A 20,833-nucleotide genomic window follows, 5' to 3' on the forward strand; every position below is an offset into this window, starting at 1 on the left:
TTTCTTCTTTGATAGGGTGATGGATGGGATTGCTTGAGTTGATCCATGCATGGACATATAATCATTTCGTTGAATTTTTGCGACACCATTTTTATTAATTATACCAATTATCAAATAAAATAAACTGGACGATGTACAAAACCGGGATGGGAATTGTTCCTACCAATCTCAGGTGTCAGCCTGTACAGGCGTTCCTCTTTATTTATTCCCCATATTTTGATTGCATGTTTGCCGAGTAAGTTTGGTCCATTTCATTAGAAAGTTGGGGGTGGGATATGGGAAAAAGGGCTGAAAATTAAAATTTTCCCCGATACCCTCTTGTGAAATTATGTATCATGTCATGTTAAACCCATTAATTTGAAAGGAGTTACTCAAGATTATGTATAATGACGTAGACTTTGTTCATGATGGGTGGCTTTATCTGTTTGGTGCAGAGTAAGAGATCTTTTTGCTATTTTTGATATGATAAATGAAAAGATGGACAATAGATATCATGTGTTGTTTGTAATATGAGGAATTTGCAAGATTTTCAATATGAAACAAACTGATTGAATAGTTAAATGGATCAATCAAAATGACTCAGAGATAGATATAAGAATCCTGCTCTCTTATAAAATATATTTTCTTTCTTTTTTGCTAGCTGCATTTGGAATATGAAATTGCACTGCAATAACAACTGATGTTCCACAGTGAAGTACCTCTCAGTTTGGAGAGTTTCACTGTATCACAATTTGAATGTCATTCTCTTGTGAATTTGAGATGCTACTTTTCATTGATTATTTTTTATCAGTGTAGACAACAAGTAGGACAACCATCAAATTATATATGAAGCTAATTAATAAAAAAAATATAATATTAATTATGTTAAAATTTTTAATTTTACTACATTAAAAACTATTTTATTAATAAATAAAAACTCATTAACTATCTTTTTTTAAGTTAATAAAAGAAAAATTAAGAAATATTAACACTATATTTAAATAGAGAAAAAATAAGAAAAAAAATTGAGAGGAAAATAATTTTATTTTTTTTATTTTATGTTTAAATTGATAAAAAATAAAAAAAAAGAAAATTTAAAAGGAAAATAAATTTTTTTTATTCAATTTTACACTCTTTAAAATAAGAAAAAAAGTAAAAAAAAAATTATAAATATATCTTCATATTTGATAAGTTTTATGTCTTAATTTAGAGATAAAATTATAATTTTATTATTTATAAAATAAATTTTTTTAATTTAAAAATAAAATTATAATTTTATTATTTATAAAATAAAATTTTTTTATTATTTTTTTATTTAAACATAAAAATATATATGTATATATATTTATTATTATTATTATTATTTTAATTTTTTTTTTTATTATTTTCCTTCTTCTAATTCTAATTCGAACACAATGTCAACAACTGAACCCACCATTTAAAATTTTCAATAGCTGGAAAAGGCTACAAAGGCCTATAACATGGGGCGGAGAAGAGTTAGGAAGTGGTGGGGTAAAATGCTCATTTACCACCTTGCTTTTAGCAATTTCCTGAGGAAATCTTTTTTGTCTCATGTGTCAAACTGTGGTGTAGGTTCCTCATTAAGAAAAAGAATGGCCATGAATCACTTGTAAATAAGAAAAAAGGAACCGTAGAAGGAAGCAGTGAACCACATCATTAGATATGTGAATATGTTTAACCTCTCATCAAAGCACAAATGAACGAAAATGTTTAACCTTTCAAAACTAATCTCACACGAGATATTGAGAGCAGAAGGAAAGAGGGGAGATCGGGAGAGATGGCGTGTAATAACAATGTCTCTGTCAAGATGATAATTTAATATTTGTACTGTGCTGACAGAGGAGATATGAAACAGCTTTATCGATTCATGGGGAAATCTCTCTCTCTCTCTCTCTCTCTCTCACTCATTTCTTCTTTCTTTTTTTTTTCCTTCCTTTTTAATTTTTATTTTTTATCTCACAATTTATTTTATTTTGTTTTTTCTCAATATTATCTCTGAAAGAGGACTTCTCTCATAAAAACTACTTTCTGTTCCCTCCCTTGCATTTTCTTCACTGACAGAGAATACCTGCACACTTTCCCACGCACGCACGCATACTCTAAACAGAACCCCACTCTTCAGACACATACATCACCTTCATATCTCTCGCGCTCTATGCTTTGGCCCTTATCATATCCACTATAGCTCCTATGAAACCCTTTTTATCTGTCTCCCTATTGACAGTCTTTCTCCACCCATGACCTGCTAAACCCCAATACAAGATAAGAAATTTAACAAAACCCTATTCTTCTTCTTCTACTTCTTCTTCTTCTTCTTCTTCTTCTAAAAGCTCCCTCCCTTCTCTGTTTTAGGTTCACAATTTTTGCATGCCGTTTCTTGGCTTTGTCTTTTAGACACTTTACAATGTGGTATTTGATAGAAACTTGATTGTGCTTAAGATTTTCGTTCTCTCTCTTCTTCAAAGGTTTCATAGCATAACTGGGCTGGTTTCTTGAACTGGTGTTTCTTTAATTTCATGGATTGCCACTGCCATTTTGACAACGGTGATGCCCATCTACCTCCGGGCTTTAGGTTCCATCCGACCGACGAGGAGCTTATCACATACTATCTCCTCAAGAAGGTCCTCGACAGCAACTTCACTGGCAGAGCTATAGCTGAAGTGGATCTCAACAAATGCGAGCCTTGGGAGCTTCCTGGTAACTCATTAAGTCTTTTCGCGCATTAAGATCACTGAGTAGATTAAAGTTTATAAATTTTGGTTTCATTATTTCTAATTGGTTTGGCAGAGAAAGCTAAAATGGGAGAGAAAGAGTGGTATTTCTTCAGCCTGAGGGATAGAAAGTACCCAACTGGTTTGAGAACCAATAGAGCCACTGAAGCTGGTTATTGGAAGGCTACAGGGAAAGACAGGGAGATTTACAGCTCGAAGACTTGTGCTCTAGTGGGAATGAAGAAGACATTGGTGTTCTACAGAGGGAGAGCTCCTAAAGGAGAGAAAAGCAATTGGGTTATGCATGAGTATCGCCTCGAAGGCAAATTTGCCTACCACTATCTCTCCCGCAGCTCCAAGGTATATATGGTGTCTGCTATGTATTAATTTGCTTGAAACGTCAAGATTTCAACATGGACATGAATAAACCTATGTCATCACTAGGGTTGTTTTAGGGAAGCAGGAAGACATTCAGTATTTATATTTAGCTTGTTTAGGGCTATAGCTGTTGGCGTGATGTTGGTTGCAGATGATGTAGGAATGGTGTGCTTCCAGCCTTTCAGCTTCCCTTCTAGCTAGAGCCGAAATCAATTATTATTTGCAAATATAGGTTTTGACACTTATGATTAACAAGCTCAGTCCAAATAATGATTCGTATGCTGTTCAGTGTTCTCATTTAAAAGTCTGAAAAGGCATACCATTACTTTGCTGTGCTTCCAGCCTTTCAGCTTCCCTTCTAGCTAGAGCCGAAATCAATTATTATTTGCAAATATAGGTTTTGACAGTTATGATTAACAAGCTCAGTCCAATTAATGATTCGTATGCTGTTCAGTGTTCTTATTTAAAAGTCTGAAAAGGCATACCATTATTTTTTCTTGTGGCTTTTCTTTGCTGTGATCTTTGCACTTACTCTTCGAGATGCCATAGACAATCTTTTTCTTAAGTCCTCATGCATTATTGTTCTGGCCAATGGGTGCTCAGATTTTATTTTAAGGGACGCCAAAATTATCTCTTCTTTCAACCTGTTAATCCTGTGTTGCTGTAGCATAGATTAGGACAATGATATTCTCATGTTCTTTTTTTTATTCATTTGTCGACTTATTTTCGGGTGATTACCAGGACGAGTGGGTCATCTCCCGAGTCTTCCAGAAGAGTGGCGGCGCTGCCTCTAGTAGCATCTGCAAGAAAGGCCGTTACAACGCCACCATCAACCTCTGCCCGGAAGCCAGCTCCCCTTCGGTTTCTCTCCCACCTCTCCTGGACCCTACCACCACCAGCGCTACTATTGTCTCGACAACCACTCTCAATGACCATGACTGCTGCTCCTATGACAGCTATGCCCAAACTGAGCACGTGTCCTGTTTCTCCATTGCAGCCGCTGCCTCCGCCGCTGCTAACCAGAACAACTTTGATTTTGCTCCGCCGCCTCTCCCTTCTGCTGATCCGTTTGGACGTTTCCCAAGAGATCTGGGTTTGTCTGCTTTCCCCAGCCTTAGGTCTCTGCAGGAGAATCTTCAGCTACCTTTCTTCTTCTCTTCCTCATCCCAGGGTGCGCCGGCTGCATATAATGGAGTTGGTACCAATGCCCTGAATTGGATGGCAGGTTTGGATGAGGGGAGAGTTGATGGTGGGGGTGGTGGCGGAAGGGCTGTGAGGGGTGCCACAGAACTCGACTGCATGTGGACCTACAAAGTTTTTGATGATTAAGCTCTAATGTAATGCAATATATATGTCGTGCGTTGAGTATCCTATTGTTTTATCTATGTGTTTTGTCGTTTTAAAGACGAATCATGCAGGTTCCTGCATACTGTGATATGGTTAGGGGCTATCTGTAGGGATTTTGTTGATTTTCTGGTTCAAGTCTAGTGGCTGTTTATTAATTAAATATTAGAAAGTGACTTTATGTTCTTTATGTTCCCTACCAATATTTCTAGGATTTTACCTTTTGGATTAAAGTTATTAACTTCTGCTTTCTTATTCGATGAAAATATACATTTGAAATTTTTTTTTTTAAAACGAATTAAAAAGCTTTTTGAACTTTGCTTCTACTTTTTACTTTAAATGTCATTATTTTAGGTGAATTTTCTTACCATATTGATATAGAATTTAATATAAATAATATAATTTTTAATTTGGTGATATTAGCTAGAGTTATAAGTATATATAATTTATGCGATTATATAATTCAAGTTTAAAATCAATCACGACAACTGGGAAACAAATGCATTTTGATGGAGTTTTTTATTTTTTTCAATGCAAAGGGAAAAGAGCATTAAATGGGTTGTTGAATTACGAAAGTTGTGCTCTGCCCTCTACGAAAATAAATTTAAAAAATTGAGGCATGCAGCCAAGGATCGGTAGCCATGGATTTACCTTTCACTCACTGTGAGCAGGACCTTTCCGTGCCCTATGTATAGAAGAAAAAGAAATTTCAGACATGAGGAATGGTGGAGGTCTATGATGATAGGACTTGGAGACTGATTGCTTGTGGAAGAGACAAATTTAATGGTCGTCTCTAGGACTCCCACCTATTCTATGCTGGCCTGTGTGACATTTTTGCTTACAATCTCATATTTTTGTCTGTACTCGTACGAATTATAGAGTTCGAATTTATTTTTGGCGTAAATTATTTTTTTATTTTTAAATTTTATTCAGTTTAACAATTTAATCTTTTATTTACCTCTTCAGTTTTATTTTCATTAATTAATTGATTTTTCTATATTTTTTTTTTCATTGTCAGTTTATCATAGTAGCAGACTAGCACCGTGTTTGTATGTGTGAAAATAGAGAAAAAAAGGAATAAGATACTTCTTTCTTGTTTGGCAAATGAATGTTATTTTACTCTTAATTTTTTTCTCTAATTTAAAGAGAAAAATTGAAAAGAAAGTTATTTTTACTGGAAAATTACATAATTATTTTTAATTGTTTTTAATAAAAAAAGCCTATTTGAGTACATTAATGTTTTTATCTAATTCATTAATAAAAATATATTTTATAATAAAAAAACACATTAATAAAAATGTATTTTTATTATATTCATAATAATTAAAGAAATCTTGTTTGCTCAAAATTAAGTGAGGATGAGGATGGATCGATGATCAATCAATGGCAAGATTGAAAGAAACAACACATCCCATCGCCACATCCAAAGCAAATGAGTAACGACAAATCTAATAGAGAGTCAAAACAGTGGGGCCCCTGAGGACGAAAAGATGGATGGTGATGATTGAGTGTGATCAGCACCTTTAGGATATTATTAAGGTTGGAATGGGCACGTGATCTGCAGCATAGTTGGGAATGCAATCAGTACCCTAACATTTTGGGATATATGAAGGGGGAGGCCGAGCGGAAGGGGGGGCATTGTCCCATCTCTGGTGCGTGGAAATGGCAAAGCACGCCATGTTTCTATAGCGTGAGAATCAGATGGGCCACTGTTACTTGACTACTCAATGCTTTCAGTCTAAGAAAAGCAATAATGGGCTGCATGTTATAGGATCCACCGGTGCTTCGCTTTTAAAGCCCGAATAGATTATGGAAGTGTCAAGGAGCAATAATTTCTTTGGTGTTGCCTTTTTATGGTAAGAAACAAAAGTTATTTTTAAAAAATTCTATATCTATAATTAGCAATATTCTCATATTAATTACGTTTATCTAATAAAATTAATTTTATTTTTTGAATAAAATTTATGTAATTATATAAATATTCACTACAAGAACACATGTGTTAAAATTTCATTTATTTTATGAAAAATATTTTTTTTTAATTTTTTAATGATTGAAGAATTTAAGAAAATTCGTTAACAAAAAATATTTTTTTAATTAAAAGAAAATTTATTTATATTTTTTTAAAAAAAATAATTTTTTTTTTTAAATTTTAATAATTTTATTAAAATGTCAATATTTATATATGGATGAAATAAACACATATCATTATTTTAAAATTATAACTAAATAATAAAAAATATTTTTTTAAAAAATATTTTTATATACAAATTATTTTATATAAAATAAATGGAGTCTTAAGTCTTATTAGATAAAATTAATTTCACTTTAAAAAAATATAAATATTTAATATTTTATAAATTGCAAATATTTTATATACATTAATAGTTGAAAAATGAATTAAAAATTAATTTTCAAATATATATTTTATCTTTTTTTTTTAATTTCAAATATTTATACTTTTAAATAAAATTATTATTTTTAATTATGCCAAATGTTAATTATGGTAAGTAAATTTAAATTAATAAGTTTTGAATCTTTAGCTTATATGTAGATATTACTCTTTTAAATTGATTTTTAAATAATAATTTGAGATATATAAAGTCAATTTATAGTATTTTACTTTCATCTAATAAATAAAAAATTTAAAAGAAAATAATTATAAATTACTCTTATAAATCTCTAATGATACACTGTTAGCTTTTTTGCATAATGGAAGATTAAATTTATTAAAAACTAGGTATTTTTTTTTTTACCATCAAAACCTATAAATATAAAAATATATAATTTATTACAAATTAAATCTCAAATTTCTTTTATCTTTTTACCATCAAAATCTATCTTCCATTTTATTTTATATTTTATATTTCAATAATTATATTTTTTAAGATAAAATTATTTAATTAAATATTATTTAATAATAATTATTATAATTATAATAAAAAAAATAAATTAAAGCGAAATGAAAAATAAAATACCGACCTGGTTATTGAAAAAGGCAAGGGTATAGATAGGAATAGAAAAAGGATCATATGTATCCTGTTTCTCAAGCTGCACCGACCATTAACCCGTTTTCTACCCGGCCCGTTGTCCAGTCGCCACGCGCCAATAAAGTTCAAGCGCTGTCTCTGGAGATTTTGCAGTCTCAACTTTGAGTGCAAGTAAGCAAGGCAAAGCTTCTGATAAAAAAAAAAAAAAAAGAGGAAAAGGGAAGAGCAAGGCAAAGCTATGGACGAAGAATACGCAATGGAGGATCCTACTCCTTTACTCGATTCCGCTTCTGATTTTGCTTATTATCCAGGTATCCACATGTATTTCCCTTTTTATTTTTTCCCCTTTCTCTGGGCAATTTAGAGAACTTGAATTTTGATACTCTTATATTCTATTCCCACTCTCAGGTGTTCAAAACGACGCCGCAGCAAAGGATTTTCTTGATCGTTTTCCCCTTCCTGTCGTTATCAGGTAATCTTCCTTTTCCCGCTTTTATTTCCTTTCTTTCTTTCTCCCCCCGGGGGCGGTATTTGTGAATATAAGTTCTATGGATGCATTAAGCTAATTATTATTATTGTGCTCATTAAGTTGCATTTAGCATGTTCTTTTATCCATATTAGAATTTGGTTTTGCTATTTTCAGTGCTTTACAAACAAAAGCAGGTGTGCCTGGTTTGGAGAATACTTTGGTTGCTTGTCTAGAAAGAATCTTTAAGACAAAATATGGTGCATCTCTTATCCCACAGTATATGGTATGTCTTCTGCTAAGGCCTGTTTTGATTGAAGCAGCAGGTTTGCTTGCGAAGAGCAAGGAGGGGTTTTATTGGGTTTAGCTAAAGCTTGTTTCATTAAGTTTGTTCTCATTTTTGGTTTTTCTTCAGTCTTTTGTGCAACTTGGTTTGAGGGCAGATTCTCAACTGGTCAGATGTCTAGCTTGCAAAACGGTATGCGTACATTATTACTTATGCATTACTAGTTGATTTTCTTTTCTCCTGGAGGTCGCTGAATGTTATGAAATTTTCAATGTTGAATTGTTGTGCCAAAGTTTTCTACTCTTATAATGGTGCATGGATTTTTTATCCTTAGTTTTCTTCAAAATGAGCAGGTGGTATAGTTTCTTGTTATCTTTTATATGTTGATTTAATCATGAACATCTGCTGCTGGCTGTACTTTACACATGGCTTCATATGCAAGCTATTGCTCACATGTAGACCTTAGGCTGCTGGAGTGTAGAGCTGTTGAAGTGGACTTCAGTTGACCTTGCCGTTGTGGAGTTGTTCACTTTATATTAGATTTTATGTAATGTGCCATAAAGAATGAATGGCATTTGTTGGATATTATACTGAAATAAGAAGTTACTGTACTCTTTTAAAGACTTTGTGTATGTGCTGTCAGTTATTGGCCAAGAATTGTAAGGATTAGATATGGATCATTCATCATTGGCACTGTCAATTTTTAGTGTTGTTAATAGAACCTTTACTGGTGCCTTTTAGTAAAATGTTTCAGGAAGGCAGAATTTTTAGCCTTGGTGGAAGGCTTGGACGAAAACCCAATTTATCACTGATGCAGTGATGTTCTGTTAGGCACTTGTATTGGTCTACTGGGCTACCTGGTATAGAATTAATGGTGGGCCAGAACTTTGAGTTAAGTGCTATGTTTGTGGTCTATGTGGTGGGCCAGTTAAGCTATGAGGAAATTCATAGTGTTTGGTGGTCTATGTGGTGGTAGAAGCAAAATGCAGTTCAAATTAGGGGGTAGCACTTGAACTTGATTGCATAATTTGTGCTAAAGACATGATGGATCGCCTATTTTGTGTATAGTGGTTCCAAGAAACTAAAAAAGTATTTAGTGGCTTTGCACAGTGTATGATTGACTGCAAATTTGCCGCCATTTATTGGAACTTTGTTCAAAGGAGCTAACAATTGCTTGATCTCTATTGCATAGTGTATGCTAAAGACGTGATGGCTAATCTTGTATCTAATTTTGCCAAGAAACTGACTAAAATGTATTAAGTAGCTTTGAATAATGTATAATGTTTGCAATTTGGGTGCCATTTACTTGAACTTTGTTCAATTGCTGAACATATATATATGATTGAATATCTTTCCAAAGTATAATGCTGCATTTAGATAACCATTGTTTTGCTTTATTGCCACTTGTGCACAGGTTGCTTGTCTTCTGGAAAATTTTAATGATAAAACCATCTCACCTGCACAGCTAATCATTGACCATGACATTCATCCTCTTCTGCTTGATTGTCTCGTAAATGGGTAAGGAGTTTGCAGCTTCCTTCCGGGAGTTCCAGTTGTTTATGTTAAATCATTATTTTAGAAATAAGTATGTATTTTGAAATCAGCAATGTAGTTCAGATGCAAACTTTGGTGATACCATTTATTCCTGAAACAGTTGGTATTGATCTTGACACATCTTTCATAAGTGGGAAATATGCTATCTATTCTGAGTACTGATGCATAAATTTCCTTGCAAGTTGTCAACATTATGGGGCTGTTATCTTATGGTTAGGTGCTGCCTTATAGTTTCTTGGGGCTATCTACAACTGCTGCCATATTGATTTTTATATATGACATCCTGGTTAATTATTACAATCTATTGTTAAATTAAATAACTCTTTAGCTTTATGATGGTACCTGAAACCCGATTTCCGATTCTTTTGCGTTTCTGCCATAGTGTGTGCAAGTCTCTACCTATGTGGTTGATCTTGCCACGACACAGTTCATTCATGGAGGGTGAATCAACGTGAGGAAGGCAATGCAATTCTCAAGAGGCTCGGGAAAAAGCCCAAATCATATGGCATTGTTGATTCTCAAAGTATTGTTATCCCGCAAGGGTGATTAATAATATTTGATTGGGCTAGATTTCTACAATAAGGAGGTAACTGGGAGGAAGGATTTCTCAATTGTCATCTGAATTTGAACCTTACAAGTTAAAACTAGCATTTCAGCAGGTTAAAATATCTACCATCTCACTGAAACCTAAAATGGAAGCTAAATTTGTGGTGGTGTTTTGGCAGTTGTCTTTTGTTTTCCCTTCTGTTGTGGGTAGAGACTTACAAAGATTATATCATATTTACTCGTTAAAAATTTTTCTGGGTTGTTTCTTCATTTGAATGCATTTCTTCTCCCTGTAGTAATGAACAAGTGGCAAGTGCATCAATGGAGGCAATTAAGAAATTAGCTGGCTTTCCAGAGGGCATGGTAAGACCGACCGTTGCTGGTCTGCTTTGTGAGTTTAAGTCTTTTAACTTACTCCACTACATAGCTATTACTTCTATTTACTGGGTAAAGTGGTGCAAAATTTAAATAGGAGGTCATCTTCCCAGCGAATAATGGCAACATTACACATCTCAGAACTTTATCTGCCCGGTGTTCATCATTGGTATGGTAGTTAATTCTTTGGCATATTTCTTAATATTGCAGTTCTTCCTTCATAGACATAGCTAAAACATGATTTGTTCTGTTGATTTTTATTTTTTGCTGCACTGTTTCACAATTTACTATGCTAGTCTTATCATGCATGTTATGTATAAATTAATTTTTTTTTGCCTAATTGTTTGTTTGTACATCCCTTTCTAATCATCTAAGCACCTTTCAGGACGTATCCGGATTTTATCTTTAATAGTGAAACTATTCTCTGTTTCTGTCGATGTGGCATCAGCAGTTTACAATTCAAACCTACTTAGTTTGTTGGAGGCAGAAGTCAGAAATTCAGATGATACCCTAGCAACTTTAAATGTTTTGGAGCTCTTTTATGAGGTTTGCCATTGTTCGACTACTTTTTATACAGTTGCCCTCCTCCCTGTGTTCCCTTGGGTTCTGTTTAGACAAAGTAGGGATTTGAAATGAAGCAATGATGAGATTCAAATTACATAGATTCCTATATGTGATTGAAAATTTGCTTTGGAGAATGAATTTTGAATGCATGTTGAGAAGGCCTCAGTTGAATTTCATGCTTTAAATTTGGTTGAAGTATGTTTCTAATTCCCTTATCATTTGTAAGTCCAGATTTTTATCATGAAGTTTGAACTAGAAATCAAATTTCCTATACAGACACAATCTTATTGTGTTTTTATGTTCATTTGCATTGTATGTAAGGTGTTCACTGGGAAAAAGCAAGTGTTATAATCACTTGACAAACTATTCATAATAAAAATTGCATATTGCAGTAACACAGGTCAGTGATTAGAGCTCCTAGTGATTGTATGGTTGAACTCTCCATTATAGTAGTTGTTAGGGTTTGTTTTTGGATATTAGGATGTGGAATAGGTGAACAGGCAAATAGTAGACTGGGGAAGGAGTAAAGAAAATCTCAGGGGAAGAAAAAGCTACTGGCATTGGAAAAGGCAACCAGTTCTGGAAATTGGGATAATATAAGAACTTTGGCTGATAACATGAGGCAGTTTTAAGAAAGTTGGTGGAAACATGTTTTAAGGTGGAAATTTAGGAGAATGCCTAAAGATGAACATAGAATGATATTTGAAAATTTGGTTTGAGTATGATTCAAGTATTTGAAGAATTTGGAAAAAAAATCTTTTCAAATTTTTTGAAGAATTTGGAAAAATTTCTTCTCAAATTTTTTAAGTATAGATGAGGAGGTTCCCCTCTTTACAAGATATGATACCTTATCCACCATTCAGAAGGCTTAATGAAATATTGAACCAACCAGAAGGGTTGAATCATGACAAGTATGCTTGTAATGTAAAAGATCATGTATGTCTCAGAAGTTGTAAAGAACACTAGAATAGGTGGAAGATGACATCTTAATAAAACATTTGCTTCCTGGACTTCCAATGAGAAAGGGAAATTTGTTCAGTCACAGAGATTTCTGAACTTATAAAAGTGCATGTGACAATTGGAATTTACAAAACATAATATGATATCAGATTTTCTAGCAATGCAATAATTAAAAACAAAAGAAATTTGTAAATTATATATATGTAAGGAGTCATGTGATGTGCGACGTTCAGGTCTGCTGATGGCTGCAATATGATTTCTTATGACCAAGCCATGGGGCTAACAAATAGCAGCAGATAGCTATGGTCTATGATTAAGCCAGCATGCACATTGCTGCTTCATGATTTTGTTTTCCATTAATATTATTCAGCTTTCTTGCCTCTTTTTCTTTCATTGCTTTTATTTTGATATTCGTTCTTTCACTACTTAAATGTGCATTGTTTTGTCTTGTTATATGTGCTGAGCAAATGAAGTTAGCAGAAGTCCAGCATGGTACAGAGTTCTTGTCAAGGACCGCTCTTATCCAACTTCTTTCGTCTATGATTAGGTGCTTATTTGAGTGGTATTTTCTATATATATAGATTTTAATCCTTGCATACTTTAAAATATTTCCCCTCCTGTTTTTGTTCTTTGTTTTCCCTCCTCTTTTGAAGCAACACATCAATGGATGCAATATTAAGATCAAGAGCAATGATGATAAGTGCAAGGCTTCTATCCAAGGAAAATATATTCACATTCATTGATGAATCTTGTAAGGCTTGCTTTTAGGTTTTGGACTCTCAACTTTCTAGATGTTGATAAAATTGTTGTTTGAAGAAAATGCATTTGTAGTAATCCAGAGTTCTTTATTTAATTTCATTTCATTTCATTTTGCAGAGTGCAACTTTTGTGAATATTCAGAAATTCAAAAGTGTCTTTTGTATAGTTTTATTCCCTCCTTTTCATAACTATTTTGACTGGACATGTTAATTCATCATTTTGTTTGTGCATGCACGTGTGGGAGAAAGATATCCTTAGGATACTGATAGGAGCATCCAAGTGTGAGAGCTATTATGTATTCCAGTTTGTATGATTGTATATCTATTTTATTTGAAGATTGATCAATGCTAGTTTATAACAGTACTAATAGTTCTTTTAAATTCAGGTGTTAAAACTGTTGTATCAGCCATCGACGGAAGACTTCAATCAGCGAGTCAAGATTTGAATGAATGTGAATGCGCACTTGAAGCATTGGGGCAAATTGGATTGTGTAAGTATATCACTAATTTCAGTGGGTTAATGCAACAGTTGCCATGAGGCAAAGCTACTTTTCTTTAGTAGTAGTGCTCCTTTTCTGAATGCCTTCGGATTAAGTTTTTGTACTGGTTTGATATGGCCTTGGTGTTCTTTCGTTCAATCATTAATCATTAATGAAGGGATATATTTCTTGATGTTAGACTATATTAGGTGGGTTTCAGATCAGGCATGTTGGACACCTTTCCACATGTTTGATAATGTCGTGTATCCAACATTTTCAAACATGCTTTGATACTATGTAGAGGAAATGGACTGGACTTAGTTTCACCCCAAAAGCTAACTCAAGGGGAGGAGGTTTGCTTAATTCCTTGTTCCAAACTAATGTGGGACAATGCACCCTCTTCATGTTTAGGCATGAACATTTATAGCGTAAAGTTTGTTCATTTATAGTTAATCTAATATTGAAGCAGGGTAGGCTCTAATACCATAATGAAAGACACTGATATTTGAGGGAATTTTCTATGTATTTTCTTGATGATAAAAATGAAATACAAGGCTCCTACTTATATATAAATAATTAGACCTAAACAGGAAATTAAAAAATAGAAAGCTAATTACAATAAGAAAATACAATTGATGCCTAATAATCTATATTCCTAAAATCAAGGGATTACAACACCTGCTCAGTAAATAATGAAGTAGCATCAAATCCATTTGCTACTTTTTTGGGTTGGCAGGAGGCTGGCAATGGGTCATTTCATCAATTGTATATCAGACCTCGGAGCATGGATGGGGTGTGATTGGGATGGGTCTTGCCTTAGGTTAATACTCTATGGAGCAAAAGAAAAATAATATTCGTGTTTTCTAAGTCTAATATAATGGTACTCCGGTCATAGATTGTAGAAATTTTGGTTTTAGATATTTTAGTTGGTAGTTGTTTATCTGCATTTTATGGGTGTTTGTTTCTGTTGGCTGATTTTTAACAGAAGCCTAAATATGGATCAGCACAACAGAATTTAGTCATATACTTGTGTGGTCTCAGTTTTATTTGGATCAGCACTTCTGAGATGGCTGATGGCTCTCATGTCTGAACTGTGAACTGATTCATCTTGTATGCTTAATTATCTTCTTCAAGGAGAGCTATTTCTGACTGGGTTTTTCCAATAATATGAAAATTATGATCTTCAAAACTGTATTGATTGCCCTTTTTTTTTTTTTTTTAACTAACATTGCAAAATGTGGATTTCCCTTGGTTATTGTGCTGCACCTGTTGCAACTATAGGCATAACCTGTCACAAAACACTTTATAAAGAAATACTCCTTTAAGACGATAGATTGATGAATTTTTCAGTTTTCAGCAATATAAGGAACAAATATGATACTCCTAGTCATTTGCTCTAACTTGAGATAAATTTGAAATTCACTTTTGGTTTGCTTGCACTTTTCCTGAAATCCTTTTTAAGTTTTTTTTTCTGATAAACTACTTTGATATGTTTTAGCAATCCCAGGAGCAACGCTGCTGCTCTGTATGTTACCTCCGGCTGCAAGACATGTTATTAATGCTGCCTTTGATAGACAAGCACGTGGCAATCAGTTGGTGAGTGGTTTGGGCCCATCTACTTTATAAATTTCTTTGTTTCTATGCACTGTTTTATGTTGCTTGTAAACTCATGATTTAAATGAAAGGAAGCTTCATTTTATTTAAATGGTTTTTAACTGACACGAGAACAATACACATATAAATACTAAGTAAGACTTAACCTCAAACTAATGTCCATATACATACAAGTCTGATAAACAGGAGTGCAAAGAATATTGCATAGTGGACTAACACCTTTTGCCACCTTTTATCCAGATGCTTCTCTTTCCTCCCTCTTTCTTTCTTCTTTTTTTTTTTTTTTTCAATTTTCTTTATTTATTTAGTCATGTATTTTTTTTTTTTGGGGAAGGGGTGTATGGGTTTGAAGAAGGGAGTATTGTGCATTATATGTTATTCTTATTTACATGTAGCAGAACTTTACTGCGAACTGTCATTTTATGATTATACTACCACTTAGCTACAGCAATTCCTTTGTACTACAAGTCAGTATAGAGTTTATCATGATGCTTTGTTACTGTCATGAACTAACTTGACAGAATATTGGTTAAAGAATCTCAAAATATGGCAAGGAGCATTTTCTGAAATGAGCTCCAGCTTCAGTAACATAGGGAGAGAGAGTGAGAGAGAGAGAGAGGAATGTTTATGCATATATGCATTCTGAGTTTCTGACATAAACTGTATTATGTGGAGAATGATTGGAGCTACCACTTCACAGGACCAACTTCCATTACTGTCGCTATTTGATCAAATGTCATTTCTCATGTAGGTGCTTTTGCTTTTGTGATTGTTGCCTATACTTAACATGGTATATCACAATGTTCACTAACTGGCACTGTTCAATGTGCTTCTCTCTACCAAAAGTTTGCCTAAAACATGTCATTTCTGCTATCTTTTCTTCATGAACTAGATTGATGAATATGACTAGGAGTCTCTAAATTTTCTAGTGGTGTGCCTGAAATGAGCTCTTGCTCACGTTAGGCGTGGATATAAATTGCAATATTTTGTTTCCATCTTTAAAAGATCAGTGTGATTGTCAATACTCGAGATTATCCAGAACTACTTTTAGGAATGGACAGATATGGATAAAACTACACACCATACCTTTTCAGGACATAAAGAATCCGGGATTGGTCATACATGTGCATCCATGCATGACTATGGTAAATTATGTAGATGTAACCTATAATGATAACTTGCTAGCATTCTTAATTTATAGATCAAGGAAGAGCGCTAAAATCATACTTAAATGTAAAATATATTTAGTTTATACCCATGTTGTGTTGATAAAGTTTATTTCTGGTATGATATCGTTGTTTGATATGTTCTAGGAGCATTGAAATTTTGGTGCTGAAAAGATAAAAATGCAAGCTTGGATATGTTTGACATGAAAAAATGTGGAGAATTTTAAATAAGGGCTGATATGCGACATGGATTTGTAGTATTGAACATGCTGGTGAATGGCCCTTCTTTATCACCCAATTATTCTTCAACATTTGTATTAAGTAGTTGATTGCCTCTTGTTTTGGAAGTATCCCAACATTAAATCCACATTCTATGTTCTCTTTTATGTATCTGACATGAGATGGTTTCTAAATGGCAAGCACAGGCTGCATTGCATTCTCTTGGAAACATATCAGGAGAGTCTCGGTTGGAGAGCGACATAATACTTAATTCTGATGCAGAAGAAAATCTTCGACGCTTGATCTATGAAACGGCATCCAAGACTTCAAAGCTGACACCATCAGTGAGAATTTTCTTTCATATATTTTTATAATTTTCTTGCTTTTCTTATTGCAGTTTTTCTCACATTGTTTGATGTAGGGGTGGGCATGGTTTGGTTAACCGAATCTATTCTTTTCCCAAACCGAAGGCTTTGGTTTATAATATTTTACAAACCAAAACCTTGTCAATCAAATTGGTTAACGGTTGACTAGTTAACTGTTTGACCTGATCGATTCTTCTTTTTTTTTTTTAATTAAAAAAAAGGGAAGAAAATCAATGCATAAACCTTAACAGTTAACACAATTAATAAAACATTGAGATATTCAAAAGTGAAGATAAATTTTTATTAATTAATAGCTAATGCCAAATATTAGTCCACCAAATTAGCTATAAACACAATTGAAAATAAATTAAATGAATAAAAATGCATTAATGGATGTAGATGTACCTAAATTTCCCCCATCTTCCCAATATCAATTTATTTTTTTAAGGTTTTTAAAAAATGGTGATAGTTTTATAACTAACAAAATGTGTGTGTGTGTGTGTGTAAGACAAATTGTATGCCTTTCCAGTTTGGTTTGGTTAACCAGTGGTTTTTCAAGTAAAAAACTGGTCTCGAGCAGAAGCTAAAAAATTCCTGAAGCTTGTACTGATACCTAACTGAGCTAGGCTGGTTAACCGAATTGATCAGTTCAGTTTGACTGGTACGATTTGGTTTTCCAATGCTCGTTATCCACCCTTAGTTTGATCATTGATGTATGTTCCTCTAACTCACCAAGTAAAGACAACAAATAGGTTTTCATATTCTTAGCTCTGTGGGTGGTGTTTGCATATGGCACTTCCATCCTGGGCAACAATTGTGTTTTCTCTCTTTATGATATGCTCTTCATATGGTTTCCAAGTAAAACTAAGTTGCAACAATTGGCAGGGTCTTTTCTTATCAGTTCTTCAACAGGATTCAGAAGTTCGTTTGGCGGTGAGAATTTTATATTTATGATTTTAAGTTAATATTTTACTTTTTCCATGAACATGAAATTGGGGGAGATTTGTTGTAATTATTTTAAACAAACTCTTTTAAGCCATGATTGAATGTCATGTAACTAAAGCTCAAGATTCTAAAAGGTTCTATGTTTGAGGTCCTGATATGGTAAAAGGTTTGCTCATTCCATGGTAAGTGAGCTCAGGCAAAAGCAACTTAGCCTGTCGTTCAGGTGCAGTTGCTTTCAAGAAGATGGAGGGGGAAAAAGAAATTTATGGAACCATTTTATATTCTGGTCACAAATTGGCATAAAATATCTATCAATTCTGGTCTCAAATTATATTATATTCCCCAGCTTTTCTTTCCTCTCTCTCTCTCTCTCTCTCTCTCTCTCTCTATCTATCTATTTTTCTTTGCGTGGACCGAAATGTGCCTACTATTCTTGTGCTTCAGGACCACTATAAATTCTGTAAAAATAATTAATTTGTAAGAATAGAACTCTTGATTAATCTTTGAATGCTAATTTAAAAGCAACATGAATTTATTTCCACTTGTATGTTGAAGATCATTAGGACAAATCATGGTGGCTCTTTCTCCCTTACAACTCAATTTATTGTTGTTTGACAAGGGTTAAGTTGCTATATTTTGATTGTATTTGTGCTTATCTCCTATAATGGTGTTTCACAAGCTCTCATTTGAGTCAAAGAGATTGTACCTAGTTTGAATCTAACATGCAGTTGTTTAGAATTGCTAGATTAACTTTATGAATGGAATATAATATGGCATTCTTTTGTGAATATTTCAGGCTTACAGAATGATAACTGGTTTGGTGGCTCGGCCTTGGTGCCTGATGGAGATATGCTCAAAACAGGAGATTGTAAATATAGTAACCGATCCAAATACTGAAACCACAAAAATAGGTCCATTTTCATCTCTCTCTCTGTTATTATGATGTGCATAATTGCTTAAAACTATTGTATTGTTTTTTTGTCCTTTGGTGGGGGTATGTGGTTGCTTGTTAATGCAGGTATGGGGCTGAAACCTAGGTTTTAATTGTTGACTATGCTCTATTTTCTGGGAAACTAGTGGTGGCTGGCTTGTTATAGCACCTCCTTAAACATGATTTGAACCGGATAACTGATAATTGCACGCCAGTTTTCTTGTCTCAATACACATTACATGAACTTTCAATTTGATCAACTTATAAAATAATCATGTTGCCATCTCTTTGAAACTCTGGATTACGATACTTTCTTCTTGGTCCATTGTTAAAGCGAGTCCAAGAAGACTTGATGTCCTGGAAGTTGTGACTAGGAAATGGTGAATAGAATAAGCAAGTGGATTCCTAGGATTCAAGCTATGGGCGTAGAGAAGCAGTAAAGTTACAATCAATTTGCCAGAAATTAATATTTATCTTTAACATCTGTAGTTATGCAATTGAACTGGAATTTTCCAGCCATATGTACTGCTTCATCCGTAGCCTCCATATGCTTTTTACGTACATGTACATACATGAGAACATATTGGGATGTGGGACACAAAGTGGGAGTTTTAAGACTTAGCCAAGTGAGTGAGCCTGGAAGCTACCTTGAGAATTCTGATGTTATGGGATCTGTCCATTGGGAGCAGTTTCTGTCATTGTTAAATTTATTGGATGGGATAGCATGAACATCCACACAAGTATTATGCCCTATACCAAAAGTGAAGAATTGTAATCCAATATAATTATGACATTCTCTTCAAACTAGTCAAAATATTCTTTGACTTTTCAAATCTGCATTTGTCTCCTTAGTGATGGAACTTTCAACTGTTTATTTTAAACATGGAAATAGAAGACTTGAAACTTAACTGATGATTTGTCTCTATGGTATCTCTTATACAGTGAATAAATGCAATTCTATTTATAGTTCAATTTCATTTGAACTTGGCTATTGTTAAGTCCTTTTTCTTTTTGCTCACTTTGTACTCAAACCTTGGAGGAATTAAAACTGCTAAATCTAGTTAATGGAAAATTTCAGGTATGGAAGCTAGATATAATTGTTGCAAGGCAATCCAAAAGGCTTTCATGGCCTCGGGTAAACTTGGCACTAATCCTGCTCTTGTTGGAATTGCTACCAAGGTGAGATTTATTCTCAATGCACAAACCTTTGGTTTGCATGCTGCATGTTGAAGTGGGAAGCAACTTGGCATTAATTATGTAGGAAGTTGCACCTATATCATGATGTGCATGCCAAAAATGTTTGGTCATGGTTTCTGGCCTTCTCTATGTTTCGGAAGTATTGCCAAACAAGGAACTGCAATTGATTGCTAAAATGGACATTTAGTTGCCCCAAATTCAGTGCACAGTTATATAGTTGGGATCTGTGAATGTCTCTGGAAAGTAATTGCAGAGAAGAGCGTTTGAAAAAGAATGTTCTCTCTGTGCAACGTTACAAGTTGTGTCAAAATATAAAACTCAGGTTGCCGTTACATTTTCAAAATTAACAAGGGAATTTCTGACATAGACGTGGGAATATTGAGTCTGTAATACTTGCTCTTTGTTAATATTAACTTATGATGCTTTCATTTTTTTTCTGGTTCAGTTGCAGGAATCTGTTAGCAGAGGTCCATATCTCACCGGCAAGCCTCATGAAGTACAACCTGTAGTAATGACAGCTGACAGATTCTAATTTCCTTGAAGAACATACTTAAGTAGACAAGATGTGGACTATTTTCATACAGCTTTTGATCTAACATTTTGTAATATTAGTTTGGAAGCTCACCCTTTGCGCAAATATTTAATAATTTACCCTTGGATTGGATTTAGGAAATCAGAACTCTTTCAGACAGTAAATCTCTCTTTTCTTCGTTGTGGACGCGTGAAAGGGAGAGAGCTGATAGCTAACCTAAATTTTCACCTTCCTTTGGCTTGCATATATGTGGAACTTGATTTCTATAAATTGAATATTTCTTTTAAAATTTGAATCCTCTATTTTTTTTTATAAGAATTTAACTCGGTAATTTTTATTTTTTGAAAATCGAATTAAATTTTTTAATTTAAAAAATTTTATTTTAAAAGAAAAAATTATGTTAAAAATAATAATTGCTTGAAAATTAAATTAATTTATTTTTATGTATATAAA

At 33.6% G+C, this 20,833-nt stretch overlaps 2 protein-coding genes across 2 annotated transcripts; both read left to right on the forward strand.

The window, feature by feature from the left end:
• Positions 1–1,970: 1,970 nt before the first annotated feature.
• LOC131174089 (protein CUP-SHAPED COTYLEDON 2-like) lies at positions 1,971–4,418 on the forward strand. Its single transcript, XM_058137148.1, has 3 exons — positions 1,971–2,697; positions 2,788–3,071; positions 3,831–4,418. The coding sequence occupies exons 1-3, from the start codon at positions 2,517–2,519 to the stop codon at positions 4,416–4,418; spliced, it is 1,053 nt and encodes a 350-aa protein (XP_057993131.1). The 5' UTR covers positions 1,971–2,516.
• Positions 4,419–7,556: 3,138 nt separating this feature from the next.
• On the forward strand, positions 7,557–20,544 carry LOC131173875 (uncharacterized). Its single transcript, XM_058136494.1, has 17 exons — positions 7,557–7,734; positions 7,832–7,895; positions 8,067–8,175; positions 8,305–8,367; positions 9,590–9,693; positions 10,572–10,638; positions 10,748–10,819; positions 11,035–11,196; positions 12,648–12,721; positions 12,828–12,925; positions 13,319–13,423; positions 14,910–15,007; positions 16,617–16,754; positions 17,661–17,708; positions 18,517–18,631; positions 19,730–19,830; positions 20,294–20,544. Exons 1-17 carry the CDS (start codon positions 7,662–7,664, stop codon positions 20,378–20,380), a joined length of 1,578 nt encoding a protein of 525 aa, XP_057992477.1. The 5' UTR covers positions 7,557–7,661; the 3' UTR covers positions 20,381–20,544.
• The last annotated feature ends 289 nt before the right edge of the window (positions 20,545–20,833 follow it).

The sequence above is a fragment of the Hevea brasiliensis genome, chromosome 15 (assembly GCF_030052815.1).
Source record: "Hevea brasiliensis isolate MT/VB/25A 57/8 chromosome 15, ASM3005281v1, whole genome shotgun sequence".
NCBI classification, from domain to species: domain Eukaryota; kingdom Viridiplantae; phylum Streptophyta; class Magnoliopsida; order Malpighiales; family Euphorbiaceae; genus Hevea; species Hevea brasiliensis.